This window comes from Gymnoscopelus microlampas (assembly GCF_963454915.1).
Source record: "Gymnoscopelus microlampas genome assembly, chromosome: 18".
Taxonomy (NCBI): Eukaryota; Metazoa; Chordata; class Actinopteri; order Myctophiformes; family Myctophidae; genus Gymnoscopelus; species Gymnoscopelus microlampas.
This window is the reverse complement of record NC_139955.1, coordinates 5277649-5295223: the sequence shown is the minus strand read 5'-3', so window position 1 is coordinate 5295223 and position 17575 is coordinate 5277649. Positions and strand designations below refer to the sequence as shown.

General features: G+C 40.1%; 1 protein-coding gene across 1 annotated transcript in view; it reads right to left on the bottom strand.

Moving 5' to 3' along the window:
* Window positions 1-17575, bottom strand: part of unc5a (unc-5 netrin receptor A) — a gene marked incomplete at its 5' end in the record, with an annotated part of 423634 nt that overhangs the window by 234038 nt on the left and 172021 nt on the right. Inside the window, one exon of the mRNA XM_084040981.1 lies at window positions 14579-14794. Within this exon, the coding sequence (XP_083897107.1) occupies window positions 14579-14794 (216 nt within the window). The remainder of the gene's footprint in view (window positions 1-14578; window positions 14795-17575) is intronic.

Here is a 17575-nt window from a genome sequence, read left to right as displayed (position 1 = left end):
GTGACACCCATTAAATGTCTCCTAAATCCCAACAGTATTCTGAAAAAAACATGTTTCTATATCAGTGGTGCTCAAACTTTTTCATGTCAAGGACCCCCAGAATGATATGTATTTGGCCGCCGACCCCCATCTCAAAATATGTTGTTCCAGGGACCCCCCAGAAGCAAATATTTGAGTTAAAAATGTTCGCTTTAAAAGAATATATATATTCAAAATGTGCACACATTTTCACGATTTTTCAAAAATAGCAGATCTACAAGCTCATAGCGCGGCACTCGGTGCCGCGCTATGAGCTTGTATATCTGCTATTTTTGAATAGCCCAAAGTGTAAAATAATGCTTTTTAGCTCAAAGCTAAAAAATGACACAGATGCGTCCCAGGTCTTAATGGGTTAATAAAAAAAAAAAACACACACAAAGTTAAAATATGGAGATAAGAGGTTTCTGGCAGACAACAAGCACTGTGTGTGTGCACCAGGTGACTCGCCGTGTGTCACGCTTTCATTGGCTGGCATTAGAAACACAAGTGGCATATGTCACACATTCTTATTGTATAATCCCCCCCAGCTGCCGCAGCGCTGCGCACGGTTATCCCATTCAATCCGGGAAACACATCTGTGTCATTTTAGATTTCTTTGGGCTATTCAAAAACAGCAGATCTACCAGCTCATAGCGCGGCACCGAGTGCCGCGCTACGAGCTTGTAGATCTGCTAGGTTTAAAAAATCGTGAAAATGTGTGCAAATCTTTGAATATATATTCTACAAATGTCTTCTAAATCCTAACCGTTTTTTTTTGAAAAAAATGATGTTGCGATATCAGTGGTTCTCAAACGTTTTCATGTCAAGAACCCCCAAAATGATCTAAAAATATTTTGTTCCAGGGACACCCCCTCAGATGCAAACGTTTTAGTTAAAAAATGTTTGCTTTAACAAATCTATACATTCAAAGATTTGCACACATTTTCATGATTTCTCAAAAATAGCAGATCTACAAGTTCGTAGCGCGGCACTCGGTGCCGCGCTACGAACTTGTTGATCTGCTATTTTTGAATAGCCAACGACATCTAAAATGACAGAGATGCGTTCCGGGTTTGAACGGGTTATTGGAGGGATTAAATCATACAGCAAATTCACATCTTTTCAATAGTGTCTCGTGAAAAGCAGAGCTGTATGGGGCTGCGGAAATGCATCGCGTGTCATAAAACACATAACGACCCGATCTCCTCGGCTATTGCCTATGGTATCCGTAAAAAGGAAAAAAAGCGTCTGACGTTATCATTTATGCCGTACCGTAGGTTATGTGTACAGTTACGTCCTCCATTTATTGTGTTCTCAAACTCTTACGATGCAAACACAGATCTGGATGGATCATAGAAGCATCTGCACTGTATTATACCAAGACCTTCGTCTCAGCCTTGATTCACAACAAAGCTATGAAAACTGTATTCATATTCTCTGGGCATATCTGCACTACGCTACTGTATAACCTCTGATGACATGTAAAACTGCAAGACGGACATCTTAAGCTACATAAACCTGCCATAATCTACATCAGCTACAGTTCTGTTTTGGGTATCAATATGAATTTGCTGAAATAACTAAAAAACTAAATGAAACAAAACTGTAGTCAGTGCATAAAGACGTGCCATACAGCTAAATGGCTATAATTGTTTGTTGATAGTACAATAGCTCAATCTAAATTGGTGTAGAGTTTTAGAGTGTAAGGAGCAAGGTTGTTTTCCAACATATTCCTGACTTCTCTTACAATCAGCGAGAATATTAGTAGTCGTTCTGAAAAAAAAATACTAGCAAGTCATTATTGCAAGATGAGTGACACTCTAGGCATAGAGACAAGACATACGAGGGCATGACACCCCCTACACACCTTCCCACTCACTTAGACCCGTTAACACAGGACGTCTGTTCATCCCTTCCCAATTCTTTCTTTGACATATTGGACAACATTGCCAATTGAACATCACGGTGCCCACTCTTCCTGTATCCCTAAAACGACACCCGGGCCATATCACTTCAAGTGTCTTAGAATCTGCACCCCGTTTTATCTTCTCCTTCATTCTGGCCTTGATGCCTTGATGTCCAGCACCTGGGCCTACAGTGTAAATACAGGCACACAAGCTTCTCTGTGAACTTCGCTGCTTTACACCACTGCACCGTGCACATTAGTTATCTTGACAAGTTGTGGGGTGAAGAAAGAGTCAAGTGTAGGAAAGAGCCAGAACATGTCCGTAACATCATCCAGAGCTCAAGGATTGTAGCCAAGGAAATGACTCTGAAGTACATACAGTATAAACATGTGTGACCTGACAGGCTTGTCTTTGCGGCATCTTGAAAGGTCATGGCTATCTGTGAGTGAACCTAATGAAGCCCTTCCTGGGCAAAACATTTCTTTGAATAGGTGCTAATAAACCACGGGACAGCAATATAATAATAATATATATTTTTTAAAAGGATCGGCTCCCTTCTCACACCCAAGCTGTGGAATGCGGTTACTTGTTCGCATATGCTATTTAGAGACAGACATATTGTATACTGTTTGCTTGACCACACCATGCTAAGAAAGTTGTTTAGATAGCATGTTGCTAAGACAAATGCTAGCTTTTTTTTTAAACTGGTAGCGTAGCTTCTTTGAAGCACTAAATTGTTCTCTTTTCACTCTATTTACATGTCCATTTACCCTGTTGCTTGCCAACTAGAGTTCATTCCATTTACTCTGGTGTCGCTCCGGATAAGAGCGTCCGCTAATGTCCCCAGACCCCACGTTGAAATTGTAATCGGAGTAATTGCTTTTGATGGCTTCTTGAGACTGGGCCCACAGATACCTCTTATGAAGTGTGTGTGCATTTGACCGTCAAGGCTGGGACGGTGATTACTGCCCCCCCCCCCCCCCCCCCCCAACCGGTTGGCCTCCCGTGTCCCTGGGCTTGTTAGGGCTGACACTGTCATAATGAACACGTTGGCTTCAATCATGGAACAATCTCCTCCCTCGCCTCGGAAACCCCCGGTTTGTTTTCCGTTCTGTGATTGCCTGCCTCACCGGTTGATCATGTATTCATCAGCGATCCGCAACTTCGAACCTCCCAATTTACAGTGTGATAACTTATTGGGGAAACGAGAGACAAAAAGAAACGACAAGCTTTCAGTACAAAAGGAGCAGACACACAAACACGCACGGAAACACACTCTTATTTTTTTTTTGTATAGACTTGTGTCGAAATAAATAGACATGCAGACTCATTCACTTCTACAAGAACTGACAGACAACCAGTTTTCAGACAGACAGACAACCGATTTTCAGACAGACAGACAACCAGTTTACAGACAGACAGACAGACAGACAGACAGACAGACAGACAGACACAGGAATCGTCTCTAAGGTGAGACTGCGGGAAGTCATTTGATCAGGGATGCATAAATGCATTTGTCTTTTATATTGAAGAAGGTTTACCTTGTTAATAATTCATCTGCCTGCTGCTTAAAATAAAGGTTAGGTAAATTAATTCAGGCTTTTCGAAGGCAGTACTTTGATGTCTCTGCGTTATGCCACACACAAGTCATGTGTGTAAACTCTGGATTTTATACATAACCAGATAATGACGGGGCGAAAAATATTGCAAATGCCGCCTTCGCTGTTTGCCGCCACAAATATGAATTTGCATTTTGTCAATAGCCACGTCGTCTTCGCTAAAGAACACGACATGTGCCATAAACCTCACAGTTTATGGGAACATAACATCACCGAGGCAACATCGCTCCGTCGACGTTTAAATGACGATACGCCATTTACCATGTGTTTATCTGCCATTATAGGCAGCATTTATTTATGTCCTGCAGGACGCAGGCCTCATCTGACCTCGTTCCCCCAACTTTTGGCTCAAACATGGGGAAAAAATGCATTCTACACTGCCACCAAAAGGTGGAATGCCTTACCCAAAAGCCAGCAAAGGTGTCCACTCCCTACCCAAACTCAAAACTAACCTAAAAGAGTGGTTGATCTTAAAATACAATTGAGCATAGTTTAACTCCTTTAACATCTTGGTAGTAACATCTTCTGTCCCCCCCCCACCCCTCCTTCTTCTGTAAATATACCTTTTGCTGCTACTGATATGCATTGTATTGCATGTATGTCTTTATTGTATGTATTGTATAGTATGTACTGTTTGTCTTACTGATGAATTGAACACAATGGAAACACACCCCTGGGACTTTTTGTGTTCTTTTACAGTAGCATAACTTTTGACCGTACTACCTGTACTGTTAACAATCATGTTAATAAAGTATTCAATCAATCACTCACTCAATCAATCACCATCTTGCAGAACTATGGAGTCAGAACAGTCTCATAATGAGTGAATGCACAAGTCTTGGTTTGTATTCACACACTCTTGGTTTGTATTCACACACTAGATTTTTGAATGAACAAGTTCTGGTTTGCATGTGTTTTTTTTGGTTCAGCACTACAAATGCGATGCTTTGCGTTCGTGTTTCAAGTCCACAGGTTCGTGTTTCAAGTCCACATGCTTTAAATCCACAGTCTGTGTATTAAAGTCACGTTTGTATTTTGTGTTTGAAAAACACAGTTCAAAATTCACAGTTTGTATTTTGTGTTTCTAATCCACAGCTCTAAATCCACAGTTTGTATATTAAAGTCACATTTATATTTTGTGTTTGAATTCCACAGTTTAAAATTCACAGTTTGTATTTTAAAGTCACATTCCAGATGCTCTGCTTCACAAATATAATTCTCCATTTATCTCCAAAACACTCAATTTACAAATGCACATTGAATTAACTACAACACAAATCGGTTGGTGTGCATTTGCACACTGCTTCTCTGTGGTGGATCTCCTCTGTGCACGCACAAATCTTTTTGAGACTGACCTGACGGTGGGCGTAGACGAACGTCGCCATTGGCTGATGAATCTGATTGACAGGGTCATCAGCCAATCAGATGGGTTCACTTTCAGCCAATCTAACGTCTCCTTCCCTTTCAACCCGGAAGTACATGCTCTCTCTCTGTGTTGCCATGTCTGCTTATTATAAGCGACTTTGTGCTTGTTTTTCTATGGTGTCTTTCTTTGAAGACACATTGTGAGCTTGTAGATTTCAAGTTGGATGCAGCTCAAAGTGAACATTCCTCAGGTATCTAGTTTGTTGCCATACAACCTTCCTACAGTAGCCCGTGTTATAAAAAAAAAACGGGCTACAATGTTTTGGCCATTATCTCTGGAACAGAAGCTCCAATCTGCCCAGTTCAAAGCTTGTTGGGTGCGTGACTTTGAGGACATTAAGCACACAATGTTACATTTTCGGATTTTTTGTATTTCTTATAATTTTAGGCTATATTTCAGTATGGTTTATGGTATTGTGTTTGTCGTTATAGCCATATTTGTAATGTTTGTCCTGTTTTCCCATCTTCTTGGATTAAATATTCTAAAATCATCAGTTTGAGAGACCATCCTTAATCAGCCGGGGTTGCTTACAGGACAGGTACAGCGGCAACACTATATAGAAAGTTATGATCAACCCATGGTCACTCTTTGTATGTATTCTACATGGTTTCAGTGCAGGTACGTTTGTTTTCATCCCCTTTTTTCATTTAACTTTGTCATGACTTTTCAGACAGAGCTAAAGTTACCTTAATACTATTCAATGCATTGCACAGCAACACAACAATGCTAAGCCTTCAGTCTTCAGAGCAGCTAATCATAATGGACATGAACTGACCTAATATTTAACTAATATAAATCATTGTTCATGGCTATTTAGCCTAATTGTTGGTCCATATTTGAGGTCTTTAAAGGATACATGACAAAGCATTATTAACCAAAAGGTGATTTAGTAGGTGGTGGTAATATATAATAAATATATGGTAATATATTTGGTTACATATATCTAACAATATTAAACATATTTAATATTACATTAATTATTATAATTATTATAATACATATAATAATTATTACAATACATATTATATTATATTATTATAAACACAATTATTACCATAATATATGGTAATATATTAATATGGTAATATAATAAATAATTTAAACATTTTTTTAAAGTTAAAAAATGAAAACAAGTATTTTTTTTATTTTTTTTTAAGTGTGTTCTAATTATTATTCTTAATTATTCTATTATAGCTAGATAACATCATTATCCATTGCCTTCATTATAGGAAATTTAAAGAGTGAATTTTAACATTTTTATAATAGAAAACGAGATATATTGAAAGATGAAACCCTAGCCCTAACCCAACATAATATTAAAAGGTGTTTACATGGATATGAATGCATTACAAGTCAGCTATGAGGTGAGGTGGGAGGAAAAAAATTTGACCCGCTAACACCACAAGTGGATGCAGTGCAAGGGTTAAGGGCCTCATAAATTATAATTTGAGGTCCATATCATAATGACCCACAGACTGTATTCTGCAGCTCCTTGTAGGCTTCTAGGCTTCTTTATAATAGAAAAAAACAAAAAGAAGCATTGGCTGGCAAACTTTTCATCTTTTGTCTCACCCCATTCCCTGCATTCTGAACCTGTGTACATTCCTGCGATCTCCAGGATCTAGGATACTATTGTCAGAGCATACATTTGACAAATGCCATTACTTCACACTCTTTTGCTGTATATTGAAAATAACCCTGAAGTTAGATATGTTTGTGTTGTTGCCTCCAAAGAAATGCATTCATTCAATAGTATGAAATGGTTATCAACTCTTTATGCTATAAAGAGTTGATAATCGCCTCACAGCTAGAAGGTCCTGGGTTCGATTCCCGCCGGGGACGCTGTGGGCGCTGGGGGCGCGTCATCAGCGCCCATACCCTTGGTGGGGTTGGCGAAAGGGCCTACTCTGTGTGGAGTTTGCATGTTCTCCCCGTGTCTCCTAGGGTAGTTAATACCCTCACAAAAACATGTAGTAATCCTGGTCACTATACTGCCTCCCCCTGGTCAGCCAGGGCGCCTGATGGAGGGGAAGGGAACTGGTTGGAATAATGTGTTCCTTCCACGCGCTACGTCCAACCAGGGAAACTCCCCCCTGTCAGGTGAAAAGAAGGTCAGTTGGCTCTCATGCATTGAAGGATGAGCATGAGCTCGGCCCTGGCCTCCCTAGGCTGGTGGGGGGAGTGTAGTGCCCAGGATCACTTAGCAAATTGGCACCGGGTGAAAAAAAAAGGGTTACAAAAATCGAGGGATAAAAAATATAAAAAAGAGTTGATAATTAATAAAGGACATTAAAGTTAATGTCCTTTATGATTAAAATATGATTAGCTGCTCTGAAGACTGGCTTAGCATTGCTGTGTTACTGTGCGGTGCATTGATTAGCATTAAGGTAACTTTAAGTCATGACAAAGTTAAATTAAAAAAGGGAATTAAAACAAACGTACCTGTACTGAAACCATGTAGAATACATAAAGATGTGACCATGGGTTGATCATAATTTTCTATATTTTTTTTCAATAAGTGTTGCCGCTGTACCTGTCCTGTAAGAAACCCTGGCTGATTAAGGCTGGTCTCTCCAACTGATGATTTTAGAATATTTAATACAAGAACCACCGTAAGAACTATAGGTGGGAAATCAGAAAAAAAGGACAAACATTACAAATGTAACTGCCCCTCAGCTTGGTAAGTATGATAATGATGAGACAGTGGAGTTTCAAACAGATGCTGGTTTATTCCTGAAGCACCGTGAAAACTATAGGAAAATAAGACTGCATGATATGTCAAGTCTACAGTATCACAAAATACAATAAAGTAATTCAACAAACAGTTGACCAAAAATAAGCTTGAACATGACAATAAACAAATAACGTACTTCTTAACGGTACAAAAAAGCCATCTTGGGACACTAAACAACATTAGACATAAACCCTTGTAAACAAAGGCTATGTCTTAGGAAGACATAATACATCTGTTGCATTCATCATGAGCTACATTAGAGCAGTAAAAAAACGGTCTTTTTAACTGAAAGTATAAACTATAGCTTACAAACCTAATTCTGGGGGTGTTAAAACATGAATTAAAACGTATACACTATTTATCTCCCCTGTGGATGTACATTTTTCAGAACTCTCGCGAGATTCCCACAATGTGACTATGTATTGACTGAATGTACAGAAAAAATGGGGAAACACTGCCACCCAGTGGACCTTTTTGTAAACCACACATAGGCCTACACAACTCAAAACGTAGCAATAAAACACAACAATAAAACAACTATCAATCAATAAAGATGAACAACTATAACTGTATAGCCAGTATCAAAAACCCTTTGGTTGGTGGTCATTTACAACAAATATGACAACAAACACAATTTATCATAAACCATACTGAAATATAGCCTAAAGCTATAAAAAAAAATACAAAACCCTGAAAAATCCGAAAATGTAACATTGTGTGCTTAATGTCCTCAAAGTCACGCACCCAACACGCTTTGAACTGAGCAGATTGGACCTTCTGTTCCAGAGATAATGGCCAAAACAGTTTTGGCCATTGTCGTTTTGTCGTTTTTCTTTAATAACACAGGCTAGGAAGGCCGTATGGCAACAAACTAGATACCTGAGGAATGTTCACTGTGAGCTGCATCCAACTTGAAATCTACAAGCTCACAATGTGTCTTCATAGAAAGACATCATAGAAAAACAAGCACAAAGTCGCTTATAATAAGCAGACATGGCAACACAGAGAGAGAGCATGTACTTCCGGGTTGAAAGGGAAGGAGACGTTAGATTGGCTGAAAGTGAACCCATCTGATTGGCTGATGACCCTGTCAATCAGATTCATCAGCCAATGATTACGTTCGTCTACGCCCCCAGTCTCAATAAGCGTCAGATCAGTCTCAAAAAGATTCGTGCGTGCACAGAGGAGATCCACCACAGAGAAGCAGTGTGTAAATGCACACCAATCGATTTGTGTTGTAGTTAATTTAATGTGCATTTGTAAATTGAGTGTTTTGGATATAAATAGAGAATTATATTTGTGAAGCAGAGCATCTGGAATGTGACTTTAAAATACAAACTGTGAATTTTAAACTGTGGATTTCAAACACAAAATATAAATGTGACTTTAATATACAGACTGTGGATTTAAAGCTGTGGATTTGAAACACAAAATACAAACTGTGAATTTTAAACTGTGGATTTCAAACACAAAACACAAACGTGACTTTAATACACAGACTGTGGATTTAAAGCTGTGGACTTGAAACACGAACACGAATTTGAAACACGAACGCACGAAACACGAAAGCTGTGGACTTGAAATACCAACGTGGACTTGAAACACGAACACAAACACGAAACACATGCAAACTAGAACTTGTTCATTCAAAAATCAAATGTGTGAATACAAACCAAGACTTGTGCATTTACTCATTATGAGACTGTTCTGACTCCATACAGAACGCTCGAGTTATGCCCGGTTGCACACCGAAAATATCCTATCTGTAAGTTCACGACGCGTCGACGCGGATCGGCTGTTTCCAGCGAGCGACACGGCAGCGCAAACGAGTATGAACCAGGCATCAGTGGCTGCAAGGCTCGCTCCTCAGCACTGTGCATCACACTATGGCCCCCACTGCCTCTGATGATGAATGTGCTGGCCCGCCGTGTGTGTGTGTGTGTGTGTGTGTGTGTGTGTGGACGTGGTGGAGAGCTTGAAGGACGTCGTGGACGGACGCACAGAGGTGTGGCTGGTCCAAGGCGCACAGCATCGATCTCTCAACCACTTGTCGCTGTTTAATGTCAGCGCTGCCCTGAGGACTGTTACCCATGTGTTCCTCGCACGCGCGGGCGGGCGCACACACACACATACACACACACACGCGAGGACTGTACCGACGGTTCCTCAAAGCTAAAAGGTTGTGTGTGTGTGTGTGTGTGCTTGTTAACCTATTCATGTGTATGTGTGTGCGTACACTATGCTCAGCGTTTGGCCCTTAGCTTGTCCATGGGTGTGTGTGCACATTATGTGTGATTGTTGTGAGTGACTTTGTGTGTGTGACTGCGGGTGCGTCTTTGTGAGTGCGAGTGTGCACACGCACGCACGCACGCACGCACGCACGCACGCACGCACACACACACACACACACACACACACACACACACACACACACACACACACACACACACACACACACACACACACACACACACACACACACACACACACACACACACACACACACACACACACACACACACACACACACACCTGTGATGGCCCTCTCAACCAGGCCGTCACAGTGAACTCTAAACTCCCACCTGTTGCCAAGCAACAAGCAGCCAGTTATCGTCATGCCTACTGTGCGCTGAGTTGAAGGGACGTCGGTGGTGTGGAGACACGGTGACACAAATTGATTGACAATGTATACACTGCCACTGTCAGATGGACAAAAATACCTCCCGTTTCTCCAAGGCGCTTTGTGGACGTAAATATCAGGGGTGTAACGATACATTTTAACCCATTAAGACCTGAAGCCAATGTCTACAAATGTCTTCTAAATCCCAACAGTATTCCGGAAAAAAAAAAACGTATGTTTCTATATCAGTGGTGCTCAAACCTTTTCATGTCAAGGACCCCCAAAATTATATGTATTTGGCCGCCGACCCCCATCTCAAAATATTTTGTTACCAGGGACCCCCCAGAAGCAAAGATTTGAGTTTAAAATGTTCGCTTTAAAACAATATATCTTCAAAGATTTGCACACATTTTCACGATTTTTGAAAAATAGCAGATCTACAAGCTCGTAGCGCGGCACTCGGTGCCGCGCTATGAGCTTGTAGATCTGCTATTTTTGAATAGCCAAAGTGTAAAATAATGCTTTTTTAGCTCAAATCAAAAAGTGACAGATATTCGTCACAGGTCTTAATGGGTTAACAGTGAAACGATACAAATCATCATACATGGTTGACGATGCATTTAGAACTATTTAGGCAAACATTCTATCTATGTGTGAAATGTGTACGTGTATAGTACAGGATTAGCCTTTTACCCCATTAAGACCTGAGGCCGATTCTACAAATGCCTTCTAAATCAGTAGTTCTCACACTTTAAAGATTTTTCAAAAATGTTCAAAAATAGCAGATGTACAAGCATGAAGTGACGCGCTGTGAGCTTGTCTATCTGCCATTTTTGAACAGCCAACACATAGATCTAAAATGACACAAATGGCTTTCCCAGTTTGAGTAGGTTATGGGAAATACTAATTATTATGGGCATAAATAAGTAAACACAATGTAAACAAATACATCAACATTTTATTTGCGCGGCACCAAGTGCCACGCTATGAGCTCTGCTATTTTTGAAAAATCGTGAAAATGTGTGCAAATCTTTGAATATTGTTTAAAAGCGAACATTTTAAACTCAAATCTTTGCCTCTGGGGGGTCCGTGGAACAAAATATTTTGAGATGGGGGTCGGCGGCCAAATACATATAATTTTGGGGGTCCTTGACATGAAAAAGTTTGAGCACCACTGATATAGAAACATACGTTTTTTTTTTCGGAATACTGTTGGGATTTGGAAGACATTTGTAGAATCGGCTTCAGGTCTTAATGGGTTCAAATATGATTCAAGGTGTCTGCCAAACAGCATCGATATACTGTATGCCTGCTACTTTGGCATGCCGATAGTGTCTCTGTGAGAGCAGAGATGATGGTCTTTTGTGTGTGTGCGTGTGTGAGCGTGTGTGTCTCTTTCTCGCTCTCTCTCTCTTGCCGGCAGTGTTTGCTGTAGAATAGTTGTGTTGTTGACCCCTGACAACTAAAGTTGTTTGTGTGTGGTACGGTACAGTACAGTACGGTACAGTATATGCCCCCATGACACGCTGAAACGGATTTGATTCATCATCATCGGCAGAGTTAAGGCGTTATGTTAAACAAGCATGATACTGTGGTGCCCTTTGGCCAACAAAGTGAAAGCTTTGTGTGGGTTTCTTTCAAAAAATATAATGAATAATATATCATTCAATAGATTCCAACGTGATATACAGGACATGCAGGATAAACACGTCTTAACCCATTAAGACCTGGAACTGTGTCATTTTTTGATTTGAGCTAAAAAAGCATTATTTTACACTTTGGGCTATCTGGTGCCGCGCTATGAGCTTGTATATCTGCTATTTTTGAAAATTCGTGAAAATGTGTGCAAATCTTTGAATATATATATTTTTAAAGCGAACATTTTAACTCAAATCTTTGCTTCTGGGGGGTCCCTGGAACAAAATATTTTGATGGGGGTCCGCGGCCAAATACATATAATTTTGGGGGTCTTTGACATGAAAAAGATTGAGCACCACTGATATAGAAACATACGTTTTTCAGAAAACTGTTGAGATTTAGGAGACATGTAGAATCGGCTTCAGGTCTCAATGGGTTAAAGAAACATGGTGTGTTGATGTATGGTACACAGCAAAACAACGGACATAATCGTCGTATCAAGAATAATTACAGCTCCGAACCATGTTATGCAAAGTCCATCCAAAAGTCAAAGGTCCTTTTATGAACAAAAGTGTGAACCAACATAATAGCTTAGTAGCACAGTGCAACTAGCATCTAAAACACTGCCGTCAGTCTAAGTGGTTCGGGTGCGTACCACATACAGTACGCGATGATGATGCATGCCGGGGCGGACCTTTGCTCCCTGTCTCTCTACACTGTCCTATCAATAAAGACAAGAAAAGCCTGAAAGAAAACAACAACAAAAAACACTCTAACCCCAGCATTCATACAGATGTGCCATTTCAAAACTTCAAATGTCCTGCCATCGCGAAGACAGTACATTTTCAGGGGATTCCCAGGGCAATAAGAGGGACAAAGAAGGGCATTTAAAATGCTGAATTATTTTGATGATCACTGCTTTTATGATGCTAATTAATTTGAGCAACTGGTCAAGGACCTCTTCAAATCACCATTCGCCTCATAATGAGTCTGACACCTTCTTCAACACACATTCTTTTGTTCTCATGTATATGGATGTCTGTTGAAGGGAAAAACGGGGGTGTGTAGTGACAACTTCTTTTCAGGGGCAAAACAGTGCCTTTTTAAGGGCAGAACAGGGAGGAAAAAATGCATTTTCAGGGCACTTTCAGGGAAAGAACAGTAACGTGTGAAGTTTTGAAGTGGCATATCTGTATTCTGGGGTGAGTATTGGCCAAAAGTAGCCGTTCTACAAGCAACAACCCGTCGCAAACGCGACAAGCTTGTATATTCTAAGAGATTTTGGCGTGGCTGAGTCCGCCATTGACTTGTACAGTAGGAGCAAACAACACAGCTATCAGCATTGAGTTTATGAGACAAAATTAAAAAAAGATATATATTTTATTTTCTAGTGCAAAACTATGGCCTAAGTATTGTAATGCAGGGACTTAAAACATGAACAATTAAGACAGGACGTCCATGTATAGATTTCGTCAACCTCCCGAGCCACAGAAACAAGGCAAATCCAAACGAGAAGCACATTTGTTTGCACCTCCAACACACTCGCGCCATGTCGATTCACTTCCCCGGTTTTGTGCGAAATAGGGCGTCACCAGGACATCGCCGTGGCTAAAAGAATACTACAGTATAGGTCCACTCCTTTTCCCGCCTAAAACGGCAAAACTCTTCACTTCAAAAAGCAGATACTACAAGCACGCTAACATGTCCTCAAAACAACGCTTTGTGAGCTTGTGGTATCTGCAGTGTCCGCGTGGTGGATATGAGATACATGACAGGCCACTGGCTCTCAACGTCGTGGTCCGGGGACCACAGATGTACCGCTAAGGACATTGTACACTCTCTAAAGGAGTAGTTCACCCCCCAAAACATATTATTTTCTATAAATTACACACCCCATGAAGCCTTGAATTGGGGTGTGTAATTGATAGAAAATAAGATTTTTTGGGGGGGTGAACTACTCCTTTAATACATTTTCAACGTTGGCTATTCTAAAATAGCAGATCTACAAGCTCGCAGCGCGTCACTTCGTGCCGCGCTGCGAGCTTGTACATCTACTATTTTTGAAAATGTTTTGGAAAATATCGAGAATTCAAAGATTTGGATTTTTTTTTTAACCCATTAAGACCTGGAACTGTGTCATTTTTAGATTTGAGCTAAAAAGCATTATTTTACACGTTGGGCTATTCAAAAATAGCAGATATACAAGCTCATAGCGCGGCACCGAGTGCCGCGCTATGAGCTTGTAGATCTGCTATTTTTGAAAATTCGTGAAAATGTGTGCAAATCTTTGAATATATATATTTTTAAAGCGAACATTTTTAACTCAAATCTTTGCTTCTGGGGGGTCCCTGGAACAAAACATTTTGATGGGGGTCCGCGGCCAAATACATATAATTTTGGGGGTCCTTGACATGAAAGAGATTGAGCACCACTGATATAGAAACATATGTTTTTCAGAATACTGTTGGGATTTAGGAGACATGTAGAATCGGCTTCAGGTCTTAATGGGTTAAACAAGGGGTCCCCCCTGGCAAAACCAAACAAAAGTTTGAGAACCACTGTGCAAGGCAGACAGTTTTTCGGGGGCGGGACGAGACAGACGGACGTATACGTTACCTGTGGCGGGGTCGACGGTGCGCTCGATCAGGTGGTCGTCCTGGTGCACCCACTCGCCGTTGCACTTGAAGTAGATCTGCGTGGCGGGCGTGGAGCGGCACGCCAGCGTCACCGGCTTGTTCTTCACGATGTACTCGTCCTCGGGCTCCACCAGGAAGTGAGGCAGCAGGTCCGAGAAGGCGGCGGGAAGCGTCGCCGTGGCGACGTGCTCCGAACCTTGAGGGGGGACGAGAGAGAGAGAGAGAGATTTAGGGCGAGACTGATATATCGGTTTGGCCCGATATATTATCGTCGCCGTCTTTTTGGTGTGTTTTTTTTCTCCGTGAATTAACACCCTACTTCATCATACTACAGTGTCACACAAAAGCATCAAAAGTAGCAGATCTACGCATTTCGAGCTTGTAGATCTGCTACCTTCGATGCTTACAGATGTGCCACTTCAAAACTTCACACGTTACTGTTCTTTCCCTGAAAGTGCCCTGAAAAGGCATTTTTTTCCTCCCTTTTCTGCCCTTAAAATGCACTGTTTTGCCCCTGAAAAGAAGTTGTCACTACACACCCCCGTTTTTCCCTTCAACAGACATCCATATACATGAGAACAAAAGAATGTGTGTTGAAGAAGGTGTCGGACTCATTAGGAGGCGAAAGGTGATTTCGAAGAGGTCCTTGACCAGTTGCTCAAATTAATTAGCATCATAAAAGCAGTGACCATCAAAATAATTCAGCATTTTAAATGCCCTTCTTTGTCCCTCTTATTGCCCTGGGAATCCCCTGAAAATTTACTGTCTTGGCGATGGCAGGACATTTGAAGTTTTGAAATGGCACATCTGTATATATCAGCCAATATTTGACATACCTTAATGCATAATTGTATCAGCAATTATGCAGCCAATTATGTCCCAATTTTGATAACTTTCAACCTGGCGTGCCCATTTCGGGCATGTCATTATAGATGAACATTTTCAATGTTTTGTTTAAAAAAAAATAAAAAAATCACAAATAGCCGACGTACAAGCTTGGCTTGTATATCGGCTATTTTGAAAGCTTTTAAATATGGCTTAGGTGGTTAAATTAAATTAAGTTCACTTCGAGTTGAAAGTTAAATGTCACTTTTAGTTAAATGTTTGGAAATGGAAACTCTTAATACATTTTTAACCCATTAAGAGCTGGAGCGCATCTGTGTCACTTTAGATCTCTTTGGCTATTAAAAAATAGCAGATCTACAAGCTCATAGCGCGGCACCGAGTGCCGCGCTATGAGCTTGTAGATCTGCTATTTTTGTTAAATCGTGAGAAAATATCTTTTATATTTTTTAAAAAAAAAATGATTTTTTAATCGGCCTCAGGTCTTAATGGGTTAATCAAATCAATCTGTAATAAAAATCTCTAATCTAATCGATTACAAAATGTTGCCACTTTTGACAAAATATGGGTCAAAACATCAGGAATGGATGGTCTAGGGCTGTCAAAACATCAGGATTTTTGGCATTAGACCCAAAAACCTGGCATCAGCCAGCCTCTCATTTAGAGAGGAGGGAGGAAGCAACCCGTAGGCTTTAAAAAAAACACGTTGAGAGTTAAATCCTTCATGGCTGCTTTCCATTGTGCGGAGCGGACGGAAGTGTCAGCATAATGGATGACTCAGAGAGTGCATTGTGACCAAAACCCAACACTGTATTAAGAATCAGTGTCCTTGGGTGAATAGCAGGTGTTAACCCAGTAAGACCGGGAACGCAATCGAGAAAATTTGTGCAAATCCTTAGTTTGAATATATATATATACATTTTGAAAGTGAACATTTTAACTCAAATCTTTGCTTCTGGGGATTCTAAACATTTCTTCTAAATCCTAAACAGGTTTCTGAAAAACGTATGTTTCTATATCAGTGGTTCTCAAACTTTTTCATGTCAAGGACCCCCAAAATTATTTGTATTTGGCCGCCGACCCCCATCTGAAAATATTTAGTTCCAGGGACCCCCAGAAGCAAAGATTTGAGTTACAAATGTTCGCTTTAAAATATATATATTCAAAAATGTGCACACATTTTCATGATTTTTCAACAATAGCAGACCTACAAAGCTCATAGTGCGGCACCGAGGGCCGCGCTATGAGCTTGTATATCTGCCGTTTTTGAACGGCCAAAGAAATCGAAAATGATACAGATTCGTTCCCGGATTGAAAGGGTTAAAAGCACGGAGAGAAGTAGGAATTATTAAGAGAAACAGAGAGAGAGAGTCCAAAGATGTTATACCAAGTGAATGCAAACCATGAACATATTGCTGCCATTTGTTTCAAAAGTGTAGCTCAAGCTAACCTTTCCTACATGTATATAATTGATAACAATTCTTATGGCTTGGAAAGCTTAGTTTCTTTTTCTAATTTGCAATGTAACACGGCTCTGGTGACACTTTTATTTATTTATTTTTAATCCCTTTTCATTGTACATGCATTCTTTTCTTTTTTTTATTGCTTTGTTCCACTTTGGCAATGTAAAAAAACAAACACAAAAAATAAATGTTTTCTCATGCCAATAAAATCCTTTGAATTTTGAGAAAGGCAGTGGTGTAAAAAGTACTCAAATGTTTTACTTAAGTAAAAGTATCAATACTGCAATGTAGAAGTACTCTGTTACAAGTAAAAGTCTGGAATTCTAAATGCACTTGAGTAAAAGTACAAAAGTATTGGTATCAAAATGTACTTAAAGTACCAAAAGTAAAAGTACTAAAATGTTTGAAAATAGCCTAGTATGAATTTGGGCTGAAGTGGTTAATGAATGCAAGTTTTATGATATAATAATTTATATCTGAAAAGTAACTAGTAACTAAAGTTTTCAAATAATTGTAGTGGAGTAAAAGTACAATATTTTGCCTCTGAGATGTAGTGGAGTAGAAGTATTGAAAATAGGAAATACTCCAGTAAAGTAAAAGTACCTCAAAATTGTACTTAAGTACAGTAGTTGAGTAAATGTACTTAGTTACTTTACACCACTGGAGAGAGA